General features: G+C 47.1%; 2 protein-coding genes across 4 annotated transcripts in view; one reads left to right on the top strand and one right to left on the bottom strand.

The window, feature by feature from the left end:
* Positions 1-14,960, top strand: part of LOC138740762 (protein YIF1A-like) — a 37,759-nt gene extending 22,799 nt beyond the window's left edge. The window contains exons 6-8 of the mRNA XM_069893839.1: positions 3,629-3,784; positions 10,947-11,040; positions 13,202-14,960. Coding sequence (XP_069749940.1) covers positions 3,629-3,784; positions 10,947-11,040; positions 13,202-13,351 — 400 coding nt within the window. The 3' untranslated portion in view covers positions 13,352-14,960. The remainder of the gene's footprint in view (positions 1-3,628; positions 3,785-10,946; positions 11,041-13,201) is intronic.
* Positions 1-21,174, bottom strand: part of snx15 (sorting nexin 15) — a 174,958-nt gene that overhangs the window by 12,124 nt on the left and 141,660 nt on the right. The gene's annotated exons all lie outside the window — the stretch shown is intronic.

Genomic DNA, 21,174 nt, shown 5'->3' with positions numbered 1-21,174 from the left:
AAGCTTTGGCGCCCAAGGCCTGACTTCGATACCTAGTTCCCACGAGCAAGTTGCCTGCAGCCTGCGTGGGCCCCTCGCTGGTCCCGCCACCTCTCTTGTTGGGTCATCTCCCATGCTTTTTCTCAACAGTAGGGGGTGGGTGGTGGTGTTCTCCCCATTTTTGGTGCCCTGTGCCAGTCCGCTGCTCCCCCGGAGTCCGCAACCCCTTGTAGTTGCTGCCGAGCAGAGGTGCCGCCATCTTGGGCACAGACCCCTGTGGTTAAAAACACCAGTCTTTGCATCCACAACACTACCCCCACAGAAAACTACAGGTCAGGAAACAGGCCATTCAGCCCTTCTAGTCTGTTCCCCTAGACCATAACCCTCCAGACCCCTCTCATCCATGTATCTATCCAATTTATTCTTAAAACTTAAGAGTGAGCCCACATTTACCACATCAGATAACATTTACCACATCAGATAGGAGCTAATTTCACACTCCCACCAATCTCTAAAAAGTTCCTCTTAATGTTTCTTCTGAACCTTTCACCCCAAAGCCATGTCCTCATGTATTTATCTGTCCTAATCTAAGTCGAAAGAGCCCACTTGCATTTGCTGTCTACACCCCTCATAAATTTCTATCAAATCTCCCCTCATTCTTCAACGCTCCCAGAAATAATGTCCTAACCCATTCAATCTTTCCCTGTCACTCAACTCCTGAAGACCTGGCAACATCCTAGTAAATCTTTGCACTCTTTCTAACTTACTGATATCCTTCCTGTCGTTTGGTACCCAATTCTCCAAATGTGGCCTCACCAATGTCTTACTCAGCCTCACCATAACATCCCAATTCCTGAGGCCGTGTGAGCTTCTATCTCTTTGCCCTCTGGGTGAAAACATTCTTCCCCAGATCCTCTCTTAACCTCATGCCTCTTGCTCTAACCTTTGCCTAATTTCAGATGCCCATAGTGTGGGGCATCGAAACATTCTCTGCCACTCTGTTTCTCTTTGATAAAAATTCTCCTTGCATTCCCTTCTGAGGTTTGTCAGTGCAAGGGAGGATGGAAACTCGAAGGCATAAAACGTTAACAGAGTACAGGCACTTTGGCCCATATATACCCCCCAAAAAACTTAACCCTTCCCACCTCATCACCCTCTATTTTTCTTCCATCCGTGAGCCTGTCTAAGAGTCTCTTAAATGTCCCTATTGTTCCAGGCATTCCAGGAACTTGCTGTCTTTATTTTTAAAAAAACTTACCCCTGATGTCTCCACTAAACTTCCCTCCCTTCACCTTGAACCCATGTCCCCGGGTGTTTGCTTGCTACTCCCAGGGAAACGTGTTGGCTGTCCATCTTTGCCTCATAATCTTTTTTTTTGGAAAATTTTATTTATTGCTCAAAGTAAATCATACAATCAAAATCAGAATACAAAATAGAAATATAATGTTTATCCCCTATAATCTCCCACTGCTCCCAACCCCCCTCTAAACTACCCCAAAATAAAAAAAATACAAAATAGAAATATAATGTTTATCCCCTATAATCCCCCACCACCCGCAACCCCCCTCTAAACTACCCCAAAAGAAAAAAGAAAAGAATACAAAATAGAAGAAGAGATCATTTCACATACCAGTCATCAACTATTGCCATGGTTCAGTGCAACGCCAACACCCGTGGGGGGGAAAAACTACAAATTCAAACCCGTGTATTTCATATATGGGCTCCAAACCTTAACAAAAAAGGGACAATTATTACTTAAATTATATGTTATCTTTTCCAGTATGCAGAGTTTTGCCGCCAGCCTTCCAGACCTCTGGGGGGGGGGATTCCATCCATACCAGCTGCTTTGCCACTTTTCAGTTGTTCAATTGGCTTATATGTCTCTTCTCGGGTAAGGATCTCAAGCTCTAGACTCAAGGGTTGTTGAGGGAGCTGGAGCAGGGCGGATTCTTGGACTGAGCGATTGGCACTGAAAAGGGATTGGAAGTGTTCTGATCATCGATTGAGGATGGAGATCTTGTCGCTGAGGAGGACTTTGCCATCTGAGCTGCGCAGAGGGCTTTGGACTTGGGGTGAGGGGCCGTACACCGCCTTTAGTGTCTCATAAAAACCCCTGAGGTCGCCAATGTCTGGGCTAAGCTGGGTTCGTTTGGCAACGCTAGTCCACCACTCATTTTGGATCTCCCGGAGTTTGCACTGAAGAATGCTGCATGCAAGACGGAAGGCTCGTTTTTTCTCTGGCCAGGAAGGCTTTGCAAGGTGAGCCTGGTGGGCACATCGCCAGCAGGCTCCTGGATTTCCTGGTTGTTTTTGTCAAACCAGTCCTTGTTTTTCCTGGAGTGGAATACAAGACCTCATTTCCAAATGCCACCGTTGAATACCTAAATCAGTTTCATTTTTCCATGTAGTTGCCAAACATTTTCTTGCTAATGCCAGTCTCAAAAAAGCAATTTGAAACTTATCCAATTTTAATTCCAAACTCAATTTTTTAACATAACCCAATAAAAATACCATATGGTCAAGCAAAATTTTAAATTTAAATAAGCCTTCTAAAAATTCCTTAATTCTATTCCAAAAAGAAGGGATTTATATCTGAGATGTCTGCTTAAGACGGATATTTATAAATCTAAGCTTAGATGGGAAAAAGATTTGTCTATATCGATTTTATACAAATATCGATTTTATACATCAGTTATATTTAACTCCAGAGAAGTTAAGGAAATATAAGTTTATTTCTTCTGATTTATGTCACAAGCAAGTTGGTTCTTTTTTTACATTCTACTTGGTTGTGAAACAGAGTGAAACCTCATAATCTTGTCAAACTCCATTAAGTCTCCTCATCCTTCACTCCAAAGTCACCGCTCTGCTAACCTTGCCTCCTAAGACTTGTTCTCCAATCTAGCCAACATCCGTGTAAATCTCCTCTGCACCTTCTCCATAGCCTCCACATATGTTTGGTGGGGGGGGGGGGTTGGAATAGATTTAAAAGGGACCTGAGGGGCAGGGTTTTTGCAGAGAGTGAAGTAACAGGGGAAGTGGTAAAGCTGGGAACAATTATAATGTTTAGAAGATATTTGGGTGGGAAAGGTTTGGAGGGATACGAGTCCAGGTAGGGCTAGTACCAATGGATTGGCGTTGGCAAGAGGGGCCAAAGGACCTGTATCCATGCTGTATAGTTCTGCGACTTGTACACACAAACTAATGTACAAGTGTTAAAAAAAACCTGGTCACATCAGTGGAAAAGAGCAATGAGGGCTATCAGTGATTTAGACTCTGCACAATGGGTGGCATTGGGATTCTGTCCAATGTGAGGGGGGGGGAGCCCATTGGGATTTTGTCCAATGGGGTGAGGTGGTCCATTGGGATTCATCCAATGGAGTAGGGTGGTCCGTTGGGATTCTATCCAATGGGGTGAGATGGTCCGTCGGAATTCTGTCCAATGGGGGTGGGGCGGGCCGTCGGGATTCTGTCCAATGCAGGTGGGTCGGGCCGTCGGGATTCTGTCCAATGGGGGTGGGTTGGGCCGTTGGGATTCTGTCCCATGGAAGAAGAGTTCCATTCAGATTAGCTTATGGAAATGGACACGATGTACCTGAGTGTTTGTCTGGAGTTAACAGGCATTCATAGAATCTGATGCTTTGTATTTCAGGTTCTCCCCTGAGGTGCTGGGTATGTGTGCCAGCACTGCTCTGGTGTGGGTCATCATCGAGGTTCTTGCCCTTCTCCTCGCGCTCTACCTGATCTCAGTGCACACAGACCTGACTACCTTTGACCTTGTGGCATACAGTGGATACAAGTATGTGGGGTAAGTAGCTGAGGTGCCTGCGCCCAGGCAATGGGGTGGGAAAGGTTTGGAGGGATAATGGGGATAATGGGGTGATGCACAGGATGAGGTGCCATGTGTCTAGGTTTACCATGCGAAATGAGTGGCCTCAGATAATGTGTGACAGCAGCTCCCCAACCCACCCAGAAGAGCCATGGCTACAAAAATCATGGGGACGCTACCAGCTGCAAGTTGGCCCTCCGAGTCACGCACCATCCTGACTTGGAATTGTATCCTTCATTGGCGCTGGGATCTCTCCCTGATGGCTCTGTGATTATTAGCCACACCATAAAACCTGTGAGGGTTCAAGACGGAAGCTCTTCCAAATTAGGCAGTAGGTTTGCACAAGAATGGGGAGATTCGAAACCAGAGGTTTACAATCCAGGGATCCTTGGGGGATCAGGAGTGGAGAGGGTGAGCAAATTTAGGTTGTTGGGAGTCACTATCTCTGGGGATCTTTCCTGTACCCAACACACTAATGGCATCGTGAAGAAAGCACGTCAGCATGTCTACTTCATCAGGAGTTTGCAGAGGTTGGTATGACACCAGAAACCCTGGCAAATTTCTACAGAGGTGTGGGAAGTGATAGGGGGGGTCTTAACAATTTTGCCCTCTTCAAACAACGATCCTGGTAGATAACGTCGATGGGGGGGGAAGACTCCAGTGATCTCTGCTATGCTTGAGGCCCTATGAATTGACCTCCGATCCAAAGCTCTACAGTAACCATGCTACACTGTGATGCAGCCGGCCAGGACATTCTCCTGTAGACGGTCGCTTAACGGTGGCTGGGAACCTTGTCTTCTCAGGAAGTGCAGTCACTGTTGCGCCTTCCTGACAAGTGAGGAGATGTTGCGTGTCCATGATGGGTAAGTGAACTCCAAGGAACTTGGGGCTCATTGTTATAATCTGATTGTCCATGTACAACCAAGCGAAACAGCATTTCTCCACTCCTGGACTCGCAGATCACTTGGCACATTGATGCTTACAGATGCAGTGCAAGTTTTTACTTGCTGCATCTTCCCAGTTAAGTAGAATGTGCTAACAATTAAAATGCCATGAAGAGGAAAAGAAAACAAGTTTTTTATTTAAAGGATACAGCAAGGTAGAATGCCCTTCCAGCCTATGAAACCAGAAGGGTTAACCCAGTAGTTTTCAAACAGCAACCCTCACCCCCACCCCAACTCACATCCCACCTTCAGTCATCCCTCTGCTGTCAGGGCTCTTGTGATCAGTAAGGGATTGCTGAAGGTGGGATGTGGGTGGGAAGGGAAGGTTGAGAATCACTGCTCCAAACCCAATTGTTACTGAAATATTTGGCTTGAGAAAAATTGTCATTCTTTTTATTTATTGGTTTTTATACTAAATACAGTACAGTGAACAAAAAGGGAACACAACTGAAAAATACAATATCACGTGTGTGTATATATATCAAAATAAAACTTCAAACAGGATAAACTCGGTACCCCCTCCGAGTGTACTGGATACAGAAAGTGGACACAGTTTAGATATATTGTCACTCAGACTGCAACAACCATACTTGGAATGAAAATCCGAGTGCATTGAGATTGGCTTGATAGAAACCACGAGGTCATTTCAGTAGCCCTTTGGGCTTTTGCAGACTGGCAGAATGACCCGTCATCTTATATAACCATACATTACATTATGGAAACTGGCCATATCAGCCCTTCTGGTCCGCACCGATTTACGTGAAACTCCTCTAGTTCCACCTACCTGCTCCCTGCCCATAACCCTCCAACCCCCTCACATCCATACACTCATCCAACTTCCTCTTAAATGACAAAATTGACCCTGCTGCAACCACCTCTTCTGGAAGGTCATTCCACTCAGCCACAACTCTGAGTTAAGAAGCTTCCTCTTATGTTATTTCTAATGTTTTGCCCCCAACCCTTAACTTATGCCCCATCATTCCAATCTCTCCTACCCTCAAGGGGGAAGAGCCTGTTCACATCTATTCTATTCCCCTCAATTTTAAATATCTCTATCAAATGCCCCTTCAACCTACGCTCCAATGAATGAAGTCCCAGTCCACTCAATCTTTCTCCATATTCTAGATACTCCAATCCAGGCAACATTTTAGTAAATCTTCTCTGCACCCTCTCAAACTTACTGATATCCTTCCTATAATTTGGAGACCAGAAATGCACACAATATTCCAAACAATGCCTTTAACAGTCGCATCATCACCTCCCAGCTCCTATATTTCTGTGCTATGGCCAGCATAAAGGCCAGCATACCAAAAGCCTTCTTTTAAATCCACCTTCAAAGAACGCTGAACTGTTATTCCAAGATGTCTCTGTTCCTCTGCATTCCTCAGTGCCCTCCCCTCCCCTTCATTGCATACGTCCTGGTTTGGTTATTCTTCCCAAAATGAAGAAAGACGAGTTTAAACATCTGCAGTCCAAAGTACTGGGAGTTATGAGGGACGTGGTGGCAGAGAAAGGCTGAGCAGGTGGAACACTATGCAGACATGCATGCCACCAGAAAGTTTTTCAGTGCCATAAAGTCAGTTCATGATCCATCTAAATCAGGGTGCTCCCCCTTGCTGTCATCAGATGGGTCAAGCCTGATCAAAGACCAGGAAGGAATGAAAATCCGCTGGGCTGAACACTTTTCCAACCCACTCAATCAGCCGTCCAAGTTGATTCTGATGTCTTGCACCACCTCCCTCAGCAACCAGTTCTGGACGACCTGGACCTGTCACCTTTTACTGAAAAGAATATGGAGCCAGAGGAAATGAAGGTAGTGTGGGCTACATTAAGAAAGATCAAGGTGGATACATCTCCAGGTCTTGACAATATATTCCCTAGGGCCCTGAGGGAGGTTAGTAGGGGCGTTGACAAAAATATCTAAAATGTCACTGGCCATGGGGGAAGTGTTTAAAAAAGGATCCTAAAGTAAACCTGGTAATTATAGGCCTGTGAGTGTGGCGTCAGTGGTGGGTAAATTAATGGAAAGTGTTCTTAGAGATGGTATGTACAACTATTTGGAAAGAAAGGGATGGATTCAGAGTACTCAGCATGGTTTTGTACGAGGTAGATCACGTCTTAACAAATTTTGTAGAGTTTTTCGAGGAGGTTACTAAAAAGGTTGACGAGAATGCTGTGGATGTTATCTATTTGAACTTTAGTCAGGCTTTTGACAAGGTTCCCCATAAGAGGTTAGTAAGGAAGGTGGAAGCATTAGGTATTAATGATGAAGTAGTGAAATGAATTCAACAATGGTTGGATGGGATATGCCAGAGAGTAGTGGTGGAAAATTGTTTGTCAAATTGGAGGCTGGTGTCGAGTGAAGTGCCTCAGCAATCGGTACTGGGTCCATTGCTGTTTGTTATATATATTAATGATCTAGATGATAGGGTGGCAAATTGGATTAGTAGATTTGTAGATGATACAAAGGTTGGTGGTTTTGAGAACAGTGAGGAAGATTATCAAAGCTTACAGGGTGATATAGGACAGTTAGAAGAGTTGGCTGGAAGATGGCAGATGGAGTTTAATACTGATAAATGTGAGGTGCTACATTTTGGAAGAACTAATTAAAACACGTCATACACGTTAAATGGTAGACAATTGAGGAGTGCAGTGGAACAAAGGGATTTAGGGGTCATGGTACATAATTCCCTGTAAATTGAATCACGTGGATAGGCTGGTGAAGAAGTATGTTGGCTTTCATAAATCAGAGTATTGAATACAAGAGTTGGGATGTTATGTTGAAATTGTGTATGGCATTGGTGAGGCCAAACTTGGAACATTGTGTGCAGTTTTGATCACTGAATTACAGGAAGGATATAAACAGTAGAGAGGGGGTTATGAGAATGTTGCCGGAATTTCAGGGATCGAGTTAAAGGGAACGATTGAGCAGGTTGAGGGGTAATTTGATAGAGGTATTCAAAATGATAAGGGGAACGGATGGAATCAACATGGACGGGCTTTTTCCACTGAGAGTGGGGAATATTCAAACAAGGGGAAAAGTTTAAGGGAAACTTGAGGGGGAATTTCTTCATGCAGAAGGTGGTGGGGGTGTGGAATGAACTTCCAGCAGTGGTGGTAGAAGCAAGATCGATGTTAATACAAGGAAAGGTTGGATAGGAGAAGGGTGGAGGGTTATAGGCCAAGTGTGAGTCAGTGGGACAAGGTGGACGATGTTCAGCACGGACTAGTAGGGCTAAACTGGTTATATAGATAATAAAGCAATCTCACAGATTAATTCAAATAAAGTAACGGGACAGGATGGTATTCCTGCTCAAAACGCATTACAGGCATTCAAAGACATCTGGGTCACAGGGGAGATGCCTGATGGCTCCCGCGATACCCTCATCGTGGCTCTCTACAAAAATAAGGGACGTAAATCGAACTGCAGAAACGCCAGGGGGATCTCACTGCTGTCCATCGCAGGCAAGATTTTCACCGGCATCCTCCTGAACAGACTTGTCCCTGTTTCGGAAAGGAATCTCCCAGAGGCACTGTGTGGCTTTCAGCCAGAACGGAGTACAGTGGACGTGATATTTGCCGTGAGACAAGTTCAGGATAAAAGCATCGAGCAGAACAAGCCTCTTTACTCTGTCTTCATTGACCTGACAAAGGCGTTTGGCACTAAACAGGGAGGCTCTCTGGATCATCCTGAGACATTACGGATGCCCAAGGAAATTCGTGAAGATGGTTCAGCTGCTCCACGACGGAATGACAGGACAGGTCTGCAGTGGTGACAGATCAGCTGCATTTCCCATTTCTAATGGGGTGAAGCAGGGCTGTGTACAAGCCCCAGTCTTGTTCAATATGTTCTTCACTTGCATTTTGTCACGTGCTGGCCAAGGTCTGGAGGAGGGAGTGCACATCAGGTACTGACTGATGGCTCTCTTTGATCTTCATCACTTGAACACATGGAAGAAGTGCCTCTACACAGTCATTCAAGAAAAATATTTTGCTGATGACTGTGCACTCTTAGCACACAAAAATAGTGATCTACAGTTAATCCTGAACAAATTTTCAGATGCTGCCACACTCCTTGGCCTAAATGTTAACCTGAACAAGGCTGAAGTTCTCCATCAGTCCGTGCCAACACCAATGCCATAGAACCAAAAATCACTGCTGACAAAGGTAAACAGCTTCAAATACTTGGGGAGCATAATCTCGGGTGATAGGTCTTTGGACAAAGAAGTTGACTCCAGGATCAACAAGGCCAGCCAGGTCCTGTGAAGGCTGTGTACCAGAATACTCAATCAACATAATGTCCACATCTCCAGAAAGCTGGGTCTACAGAGCTGTGACATCCCTTCGCCCTTATATGGACTCCGTACCGACGTCACATCAAACAACTGGAGAAATTCCACACGAGCGCTATCTGTTCCATCCTTGGCCTCTGTTGGGAAGTCTATGTCTCCAACCTGGAGGTCTTTGGTCGTGCGAAGTCCACCAGCATTGAGTCCCTGATCGTCAGAGTCCCCGATCGTCAGAGTCCCCGATCGTCAGAGTCCCCGATCGTCAGAGTCCCCGATCGTCAGAGTCCCCGATCGTCAGAGTCCCCGATCGTCAGAGTCCCCGATCGTCAGAGTCCCCGATCGTCAGAGTCCCCGATCGTCAGAGTCCCCGATCGTCAGAGTCCCCGATCGTCAGAGTCCCCGATCGTCAGAGTCCCCGATCGTCAGAGTCCCCGATCGTCAGAGTCCCCGATCGTCAGAGTCCCCGATCGTCAGAGTCCCCGATCGTCAGAGTCCCCGATCGTCAGAGTCCCCGATCGTCAGAGTCCCCGATCGTCAGAGTCCCCGATCGTCAGAGTCCCCGATCGTCAGAGTCCCCGATCGTCAGAGTCCCCGATCGTCAGAGTCCCCGATCGTCAGAGTCCCCGATCGTCAGAGTCCCCGATCGTCAGAGTCCCCGATCGTCAGAGTCCCCGATCGTCAGAGTCCCCGATCGTCAGAGTCCCCGATCGTCAGAGTCCCCGATCGTCAGAGTCCCCGATCGTCAGAGTCCCCGATCGTCAGAGTCCCCGATCGTCAGAGTCCCCGATCGTCAGAGTCCCCGATCGTCAGAGTCCCCGATCGTCAGAGTCCCCGATCGTCAGAGTCCCCGATCGTCAGAGTCCCCGATCGTCAGAGTCCCCGATCGTCAGAGTCCCCGATCGTCAGAGTCCCCGATCGTCAGAGTCCCCGATCGTCAGAGTCCCCGATCGTCAGAGTCCCCGATCGTCAGAGTCCCCGATCGTCAGAGTCCCCGATCGTCAGAGTCCCCGATCGTCAGAGTCCCCGATCGTCAGAGTCCCCGATCGTCAGAGACCGGAAAGAAACCTCAAGGTTGCCCACACAATCTATAAAGACGCTGTGAAGGAAACCCAGCAAAGAGAACTAGAAGCTGCGTCTGCTGACAGATCCTGCTGGTGAGCCCTGTGCTATGAAGCCTATGCCAGTTTCGAACTCGGCCACTGCCAGAAACTGATGAAAGGCGTCACAGATCAAACTGAAGGTTGACCGATATAATATTAAATAAAACCCCACCCAACCTACTCAGTTTGAAAACCACTGGGTTAACCTTTTTCCGAGGGTGGGAGGAAACCCGGGGAAGACCCCACACAGTTCACAGGGAGAACGTACAGGCTCTTCACAGACAGCGGGCCTATTCGAACCCGGGAATTCCTGGCGTTATCATACCTGGTTGTGAAAATCTTAAGAGACCAATGACTCTGTGGAATTCTCTGCTCAAGGAACCAGTAAAGGCTGCCCCCTTAAATATATTTACCATCATAAGATCTAGGACCAAAAATGGGCCATTCGGCCCATCAGGTCTGCACTGATGGTCCATCAGGAACTGGTCCATTCTCCCCCTCAGCCCCACTCCTCTACCTTCTTCCCATAACCTTTGATACCCTGACTTCTGATTACCTATCAATCTCTGCCTTCAATTGCCCAACCACCTGGCCTCCACAGCCGCCCATGGTAGCACAGATCTTTGCACAGTAGTGGGGGATTGTGGGGAACAGGCGGGCGGGTGCAGCCGAGACCATAGCCTTGTTCTTTTTGAATGGTGGAGCAGGTTTGACGGGCCAGATGGCCAACTCCTGCACCTGTTTTTTCTTTGTCATGCCGACTTGGATTTGATATCCCTGATATATATCCGCCAGCTCTCTCTTGCAGGATTATAATCACCATTCTAAGCGGCTTGTCTTTTGGACAAAATGGTTACTACCTGGCTCTAGCCTGGACGTCCTGTGCCATCATGTTCTTCTTGGTAAGTGACTGCCTTGCCTTTTCGTACTTTTGATAAGCCCTGTCCCACAGCACGTAAAATGTCTGGCTGCACTCGCGCTAGGATATGTATCGCGGATAAATTATGGGTCTGATAGCCAAGAGATGGAGTGGTGAGGGTGGTGTTGGTCCGACAAGGGAAATGTGGGAAATGCTGTTGGGAGGGTGCAGAGGAGATTTGCAGGATGTTGCCTGGAGTGACAGGAGCTACAGGTCTGACCAGTAGGTGATTCTGGACCCAGCAGGTTTGATTTCTTCTCAAAATACGTACATGACAGCACATACAACCCTGAGATTCTTTCTCCTGCACTTATTAGTAGTGCAGAAAAAGACATAATTAAACAAATAAAGAATTGTAAACAACTGCAGTATAGAGAGGGGTAAAAAAAAAACCCGTAAGATACAAGAGTCCTTCTGTGAATTCCTGATTGATAAACTCAGCAGGTCACGCAGCATAAAGGCAGTCGATATTTCGGGCCTGAGCCCTTCATTGGGAATGGTGACTGATCCAGATGAAATAAATTCTTAACAAATTTAAACATGGTAATAGGCCCTTCCGGCCCACAAGCTGTGTCCTGCCAACACACCAATTAACCTTTTGAAGGGTGGGAGGAAACTGGAGACCCCCGGAGGAAACTCGCGTAGACTCGGGAGAGCATACAAACTCCTCACAGACAGTGGTGGATTTGAACGGGGTCGCTGGTGCTGTCATATTGCACTAACCCGGCTGTCCATATGTTATTTTATTTTCGATACGGCACAACAACAGGCTTTTATGGTCCCCAAGCCCACAACACTCAAATACAGCCATGTGACCAATTAACTGACCCCATCCGTCCTTGGAATATGGGAGGAAACTCGTGTAGACATGGGGAGAACAGACCAACTTCTTACAGGCAGTGCCAGTTTCAAACCTGGGTCACTGGCACAGTGATAGACTTGGGCTATCCGTGGCGTGTTTATTGTAGCGGTTTGCTAAAGAACGTGGGAGCGAAAATGGCGGGTACCTACCAAACATTGCGGTATGGGGAATGTGTTCCAAAAGGCTTGCTTCCTGAAATAAATATTGGGGATTACGGTAGACAACTTCAAGCAGAACACAAAGATGATTTCAGATTTGCTGCATCACAGAGAAAGATGGAGAAACATCAAATGCACTTTTATTGAATTCAGCACGTTTAATCGCATCGTGACGCTGACATATTTGCGTTAGTTCAACTAGCCTAAAAATGCTCTGCCGCTGATTTTCATTTGTACTCAGCGTCTGATACCTCTTGTGTCAGTGTCTTAACAATAGTTGGGCGACATCTAGTGGCCCAGATACCGCTTTTCCTTGGTCGCAATGACCCGGTGAAACCTTTCACTGTGTTCCTCACTGACGGCACTAAGATCAACAGGGAAGACGTCCAAGGACGAATGCAGAAAATGAATTTCCAATGGCACGTTGCACTTTGCGGTTTTGTACACTTGAAGTAGACTTAAAATATGACAGGAAATCACAAAAATCGGTTGTATCTAAAAGAGGCACGTGATAGGAAACGTTTATGATGATTTTCGTGATCAGCAGCCCAAAACTATAAAATACGCCCAAAAGTGTTCAGGAAGCAAAATCTTTGTTGTCCAGTGTTATTGGTACGGTTAACGCGGCAGTCACAGTGCCAGCAACTTGGGCTTGAATCCTGGTGCTGTCTGTGAGGAGTTTATACGTCCTCCTGGAATCTGTGCGTGTTTCCTCGGAGGGCTCCAGTTTCCTCCCACCATTCAAAAGCGAACTGGGTGAGGTTAGTCGGTTAATTAGTGTATTTGGGTGGCGCGGCCTCGTGGGCTGTGTCTCTGAATTACATTTTAATAATATCAGAGTCTCAATAAAATTGTACCTCATGGTTTTGGAAGCTGGAAGCATCTGTGAAAACGTGACACAGAAATAGGTTGTATCTTAAGTAAAAATTTGTAGGGTGATTTTTGCCCAGAATCCATAAAATACACCCAAAATCTTCATTGTCCAATGTCACACTTTAACATTGATGGTGGATGATATTCTTGAGACTCCACCAGGGTTCAGAATGAGCAGTTTTTCCGGGACTGCCATTATCGTCGCCTTACCCCCTCTGTTTCTGTTTCCAATCCCTGACCCCTGCCCACAGGTCTGTTCATTGAGAATGAAAGTCCTCTCCTCATCAGGAGTGGCCACCAACCGCAGCTCCAAGAACCAGCTCAGGACGTACGTCACTCTGGCTCTCGCTGCCTTCCAGCCCTTCGTGATTTACTGGCTGACCATCCACCTGATTTGGTGAGATGCCCTGGGGGGGTGGGGGGAAGGAGGAGGATTGGACTCACATCTCTATGCAAGGTTGGTCTTTTCCCCCCCATCCCTCCCCTTGCCCAGGAAGAACCAACGCCAGCCATTTTGTTCAAGATGCTGCAAGGATTGAATTTGTCTTGGTTTTGAAACTTGAGATCTGCTAAAGTTGGACATGGGACGTGATCAGGGGCACTTGTGGCCTGCGAGGGCGAGCTCACTTCAAGAGGGGCCTGGTACAGAATGTCCTGCCACGTTGTGAAGTTCAAGGTCGTGAAGGATGTGAACTGTCGTAGAGTCTCCATGACCAGAATAAGGCCACAAGGAGAGAAGGATCACAGTGGCTCTCAGAGCGAGCTTCACTCATTCCTTGGGTCAAAGCCATGGATGTCCTTTCATTTGAGATGTTCACACTCACTCAGCCCATTAGATTGCCTGATCCATCCAAAGTTCCTCTCCCACTTCCTGGTGAGAGGATCACTTACGCCTGCACTTCCTCCCTCACCACTCTTCGGGGTCTTGAACAGCCCTTCTGACATTCATGAATTTGCATGGGGACAGATTGCATTCGGGGCTCCCATTGTTATCTCTAGTGGACAGATTGGTTGCAGTCTGGGAACTTGTCAAGCACTTCAACTCTGTCTGCCACAGTAGTGGGGGGGTCCTCACACTCTACCACTGACCAAACATTTCAACTCCATGCCCCATTTTCACACTGACTTGTCTCTCTGTTGCCTCATGCGCTGCCAAACCAAATCCACAATTTGGAGGAGCAACACATTTCATCTACCAGAATATTCAACTTTCTAACCAGAATGTATTTTCCATTAGGCCTCTTTCCCCCCACCCCTGCTTCCCTATCCCTGCCCCCTGCCAAATCGCATCTCTTGTGCCAGGTGGCTGCTTTTGTTCCTACTTTCCAAGGGCCCAGGCCTGAAATGTTGGTGACCTGTTTCATCTTGCATAAGCTGCTGAGTTTATCCAGCATGTTAGTTTACCGCATTCAGCCTCAGTGTTGCAGACTTCCTGCCCAAGGAGTGCTGGGTGCCATCTTCCTCCGCGCAAGAGAGTATGGGGTTTACCCCTCCATCCACATCCTGACCGAGCAGGGTGCCCAGTTTAAGCTAAAAATTCTGCTTCCCCTCAACAGATCCCCATCATTATCTGTGCTTCTATCGAGAAGCCTCTGAAACACTACCTCTGACAGCTTGTTCCAGGACATCCACTTTAGAACACAACAATCTAACCCTTCCCTCCTTCTCATTTTTATACCCATGTGCCCGAGTCTTTTGAATGTCCCTATTGTACCAGCCTCCACCACCACTCATCTCTCTGAGTAAAACTTGCCCCTGATGTCTTCCCTAAACTCTCCTCCCCTCACCTTATACAAGTATTTGCTATCGTCAGCCCAGGATAAGGGTGCTGCCCGTCCCTTATAATCTTGTAGACCTCTATCAAGTTACCTGTTTAAAAAAAAATATTGGGCCAACATATCTCCCTTTAAATGCACATCATCCCGTGTGTAAAGCTTTTACTGTGGAGCGAAGATTCCTGTGTGCCAATTGACTGCTGTTTCTTTTGCATTAAACCATGATGTTCGAGAAGTGATTAGTTATCAAGACGGGCTTTCAAACATCCTGAAAGGGGTGTGAACGGTGTTGCAGAAATGTGAGGCCCTGTCGCTTATAGCCCCTTTCAAATGCCATGTAAAATGGTAACCGGCCAATTTGCTCGGTTGACGACCCAGGTATGTAGCTGGGTCCAACCTTGTGAAAGCCCAACAGGGTCCCAGATTCCCTTGGAGGTGGTCAGGGAACCCAGGACACCAGGTGTCCTGCTCTGGTGATTTGAATGGTAAAATGGCTGACATCAGCGCATGCTCTGGCTGAGCGGTTCCAGCAGTGTTGGGAATCAAGGAAGACAACCATTGCTATTACACCTACATTGAGTCGTCGTGGCAGCACCCACCCTGTTCGTAGCGGCAGCATATCACTGAGGGGCGAAAGGAATGATGGCCAGGAGTTGGGAGTGAGGGCACACGTTTAGGAGAACTTTAAACAGAGATTCCCTGTGAGTTACTTGTGACTGAGGGGTGGGATTCCCCCTTAAACTGCTGGGTTGGTGGTTTAACAGGTAGGTTGGGCTACTCCTTGAAAGGTGCATCCTGCCCACATGACCCAGTCATCTCCAGATTCCAGGAGGGTTTGCCTCATTTCACTTGTTGCTGGAGTGCCCATGCACCCTCAGTGCAGGAACTGAATCATTAGGCATGGTTGTGTGTCAGCAAATTTGAAAAATTGTAATTCCGATCTCGGGCTGAGTTGTGAAGCCTCCCTGGACTCATCCCCTCGTGCCCTGGCCACATTCTTGGAAGGTGAGGAGTTGGACGTCCTTCAAGGTATGGTGGAGCAGGGTGTTGGAGTCCCCAACAGGCAAAGCAACCCACCCATCTGTCCTGGGATGGATCAGCTGATGACATCACACTATGCTGCAAAAGTGGGGAACTCCCAGTTTCAATTCCCACGGTGACACGTCTTTCCATGATTGCATGTACAGCCAGACAAATCACCACACCATCCATCTGGGCACCCTCTGATTGGATGGCATTAATATCATCCTTTCTGGTCTCCGTTAACCCCATCTCTCTCGCTCCCGCTCCCTCTGTCTCCTTTTCTCCAGCTCTCATTCAGAGCTCCCTCCTGCCCACACCCATCAATTCTCTCCTGTCCATATCCACCTATGGTCTCTTGCCTGTTGGCCCAAGTTCCTCCCCTGCCTCTTCCCTCCACCACCACCTTTATTTAATTGCCCTCCCTCTTTTGCTCAGGTCCAAAACCTGTTATATCTTTGCCTCTTCTAGACGCTGTGAGATCTGTGGAGCATCCCCAGCACTTACGTTTGGAGACAACAATCACAGCATCTGCAGGCTTGCCTTGTTCCACTCCACTAGATGATGAGCCAAGTTTGGGGAGGGACACCTCCCACAACAGTGTGCTATGGGTTCACGATCTGCAAGTGGGTGAAACTCCTCACCCATCACCAGACTCAAGACATTGGCCCCCATGAGCGTCCCAGCCCCAATAATGTCTCGCAGGTGCCAAAAGTGGAATTCTATTTGAACCGAGAACAGCACAGGGAAAAGTCCCTTTGGCCCAGCTGCCTATGCTGAGCACAATGCCCAAATTAAACCAAAAGGAAATGTTTCTTGTGTGACTGGATGCACAGACTCTTCAGCCGGAGGGCAGAGAATCTGGGATTCATTGACACAGATGGCTCAGGGGTCAAGAAGTTCTTGATGAGTAAGAGTGTTAAAAGTTATGGAAAGAAGGCAGGGTTATGGGGTGGAGAGGGAAAATGCATCAGCCATGAAGGAATGGTCTCATTCTGTTTAATCCCATGCTGTCTGTAGTGAGTTTGTATGTTCCCCCCGATCTGCATGGGTTTCTATTGGGAGCTCTGGTTTCCTCCCACCCTTTAAAACATATCTGGGGTGGGGTTGTAGGTTAATGGGCAGCACAGGCCGAAAGGGCCTATTACTATGCTGCATGTCTAATTTAAATTTGGATGCAGCAAATGCCAGGCCCATGGCCCTCAATGAACCTGCTCATGCATCAGGGGAGGTAAACGGAGAGAACGTACAAACCCCTTCACTGTAGGTGGACGAAGCAGGGTCATTGGCACTGTGATCGTGCCGCCCTGCCAGTGCATGCAGTCTCTGGCGTGTCTTGAAAAACACCTCTCCTGCCTGCATGTGATTCATATCCCTCCGTTCCAGACAGTAAAATCCCCGTTATCTAGAATTCAAATAACCGACAGGAAAACATGGAAGATTGAAACAGGCATCCCCAGGTTAGTTTGCCAATCACGCCATCTCAAACAACTGGCAAATTCACTTTGCAGCATCTACCAATTCCCATGGGCGCCGGACACCGGGGGTTTGGGGTACATTCAATTGAGAAGCTGCTCCATCACGGCTGTTGGACCAGCTTCTGCCACTAACCCTGGCAGCCAGCTCCAGGCACCCACTGCTCTGTAAAGAGAAACCACAGACCCAGCACATCCTATGACCAGCCAATCTCAACGGGGGCCCCCAGGGGTGGCATAGGCTCATGAAATGAAATGGCCTGTTGCTGTGCTCTATGTCTGAATGTAAAATTTTTAAAAAGATTTTTTTTGCATCTCATGGAACATTATTATTTTTAATGCAGTTGGTACGGAAGAAATCAAAGCTTGGCTGCTTCACAGGGAAGGGGGCTCATAAACTTTGAGCAGAGTCCTGGGTGGGGGGGGGATTCATCTCAGAAGAGATTGAGAATGGCTGATCTGTGCTTTTTTTTTTGTTCTCTGAATGATTGAGTGTTAATTCCATTGTTTGGAGGCTAGGACTCACCAGCTGATGCATTGGCTGGTCACAGATCACAAACCTTCCCCCAGCAACTGCTCACGCTATCCTCAGTCCCTAAAGGGCAGGTGTCCTTGTGCTGAGGTGCGCGTCATCCCTCTTCCCTCACAGGAGGCCGAAGTGGTGAATGAGGCCTCAATTCTCACATCTTTAGAAAACTTTGGACAGGTGCATGGATTGGAGGGATGTGGAATTGGTCAGTGGGATGAGGCTAGTGGTTCTCAACCTTTTGGTCCCCTCTGTTGCAAGTTTCTGTTTTTTTAGTGAGGGTCACTTTGGGGGGTTGATTCAAGGAGCAAACGCTCACTCAATTCATGGCACTTTTTCAGACACCAGGATTTCTAAAGCTGAGATTTGGGAATCGACATTCCAGAAGTGTGCCTAACCTGTAATGGTTTGGGTAATCTACACATTTACACATAGTTGGGGTTAAGTTTAGATTTAAGATGTTATATTATCAGTAATTAAAAAAAATGTTTTAAAAATAACATTGTCTTGGTGAATTTCTATTGTTGCTGGTCTATGAAAACAACTCATGTACCACCTAAGTGTCAACCACACAGGATGTATGGCATCCTCTGCTCTGTGGGATTACTTAAGGTGGTATGTGAGTTGGGGGGGGGGGGTGGGGGAAAGGGTTGAGAACCAGTGGACTAGGTAGAACAATCCTTTGGCCTGTTTTCCGAGCTGTAAGGTTCCATGGGGTTGAGTTTAAAAGCTGCAGCTCGACAAAACCAGAGAGACCACGTTGGGATCATTGTGTTCAGTTCTGGTCGCCTCACTACCAGAAGGATGTGGAAGGTGTGGAGAGGGTGCAGAGATTTGCCGGGTTTGGAGAATGCACCTTAAGAAGCAAGGTTGACAGAGTGGGAGTAGCAAACACGAGGGTACATTGGTACAAAGTGAGGGAGGGAGGGTCGGGTTGAGTTTATTACTCAGATGGTGGTGGGTGCCTGGATTGCCTAGCCAGGGGTGGTGGAGAAGGCTGGAATAGGAGGGGCATTTAAAAGACATTTAGACAGGCTCATGGATGCAAGATAACTAGAGGGTTATGGGTGTGAGGGAGGGAAGGGTTAGAAGGTTGAGTAAGTTTAGACAGGTTGGCCACAGGGTCTGTGCTGTGATTTTTTTTTAAAAATGCAGACAAACAGCACACGGGCACACGATCCCAAACCGCCCAACTTACACCCAACTGACCTACAACCCCCAGTACGTTTTGGTGGGTGGGAGGAAACCATAGCCCCCAGGGAAAACCTACGCAGACATGGGGAAAACGTACAAACTCCTTACAGACAGCGCAGGATTTGAACCCAGGTTTCTGGTGCTGTAAAGGCATTGCACTGACCGCCACACTAACCGTGCCGCCCAAATGTTCTGTGATGGGCTGTCCCCGCTACTGATGTGTAACTGTGAGCTCATCGATTATGCCCACAGCAGGCTTCCCCTTGCCTCCATAACTAGCAGCCCGTGACAGTCCACTGGGTCGCAGGCCTGGGACCCACGTGGGGCTGCCGGCAGGAAGGGCTCTTGAAGGCTTCCTGATTGTGTCATATAACCACTTACAGCACAGAACAGGCCAGTTCGGCCCTACTAGTCCATGCCGTAAGAAATCCCCACCCTCCTAGTCCCACTGACCAGCACCCGGTCCATACCCCTCCAGTCCTCTCCTATCCATGTAACTATCTAGTCTTTCCTTAAATGTAACCAATGATCCCGCCTCGACCTCGTCTGTCGGAAGCTCATTCCACATCCCCACTACCCTTTGCGTAAAGAAATTTCCCCTCATGTTCCCCTTATAATTTTCCCCCTTCAATCTTAAACCATGCCCTCTAATTTGAATCTCCCCCACTCTTAATTGAAAAAGCCTATCCACATTTACTCTGTCTGTCCCTTTTAAAATCTTAAACACCTCTATCAAGTCCCCTCTCAATCTTCTACGCTCCAGAGAAAAAAGCCCCAGTCTGCACAACCTTTCCCTGTAACCCAAACCTTGAAATCCTGTCAACATTCTTGTGAACCTTCTCTGCACTCTCTCTATTTTGTTTATAACTTTCCTATAATTTGGTGACCAAAACTGTACACAGTACTCCAAATTTAGCCTCACCAATGCCTTGTACAATTTCATCATAAACTCCCTACTCTTGAATTCAATACTCTAATTTATGAAGGCCAACTTTCCAAATGCCTTCTTCACCACACCATCTACCTGAGAATCAGCCTTGAGGGTACTATATACCACAACTCCTAAATCCCTTTGTTGCTCTGCGCATCTCAATAGCCTACCATTTAATGCATATGACCGATTTAGATTTGCCTTTCCAAAATGTAACACCTCACATTAAATTCCATCAACCATTTCTCAGCCCACACCTCCAGCCTTCCTAAATCACCTTTTAATCTACAGTAATCTTCCTCACTGTCCACAACACCACCAGTCTTTGTATCATCCGCAAACTTGCTTATCCAATTCTCCACCCCTACTTCCAGATCGTTTATATAACAAACAATAGTGGACCGAGGACCGATCCTTGAGGAACTCCACTAGTCACTGGCCTCCAATTGGACAAACAATTTTCTACCACTACTCTCTGACACCTCCCATCCAACCATTGCTGAATCCATTTCACTACCTCCTCATTTATACCTAATGTCTCTACCTTTTTTCCTAACCTTCTGTGGGGAACTTTGTCAAAAGGTCTAAATAGACAACATCCACAGCTTTCCCTTCATCAACCTTTTTTGTAACCCCCTCGAAAAACTCAATCAGGTTTGTCAAGAATGATCTTCCCCTGACAAAACCATGCTGATTACTCCCTAGCAATCCCTGTACCTCCAAATAATTGTAAATACCATCCCTCAGAACACTTTCCATCAATTTGCCCACCACAGACGTCAGACTCACGGGCCTATAATTCCCAGGTTTACATTTAGACCCTTTCTTAAACAGCGGAACCACATGCGCCACCCTCCAATCCTTTGGCACTACCCCCATGGCCAGTGACATCCTAAATATCTCTGTTTATGGTCCCACTCTCTGTCCACTAGCCTCCCTGAGTGTCCTTGGGAATATTTTGTCCGGTCCCGGAGATTTATCCACCTTTATCTTTTTCAACACAGCCATCACTACCTCCTCGGTTACCCTTATATGCTTCATTACCTCCCCACTATTTTTCTTTACCTCAACTGGTTCAATATTTTTTTCCCTAGTGAATACCGAGGCAAAGAAATCATTCAAAGTTTCCCCCATTTCCTCTTTCTCACTCAGCCTACCCTCACTATCTACAAGGGTTCCAATTTTATCCCTCACTAATCTTTTACTTTTAATGTACTTATAGAAACCCTTTGGATTTATTTTTACTCTGTCTGCCAAAGCCTCTTCATGCCTTTTTTTTTGCCTTTCTAATTTCTTTCTTAAG

The sequence above is a fragment of the Narcine bancroftii genome, chromosome 8, assembly GCF_036971445.1.
Source record: "Narcine bancroftii isolate sNarBan1 chromosome 8, sNarBan1.hap1, whole genome shotgun sequence".
Taxonomy (NCBI): domain Eukaryota; kingdom Metazoa; phylum Chordata; class Chondrichthyes; order Torpediniformes; family Narcinidae; genus Narcine; species Narcine bancroftii.
The sequence above is the reverse complement of the archived record's forward strand: the minus strand, read 5'-3'. Positions and strand labels throughout refer to the sequence as shown.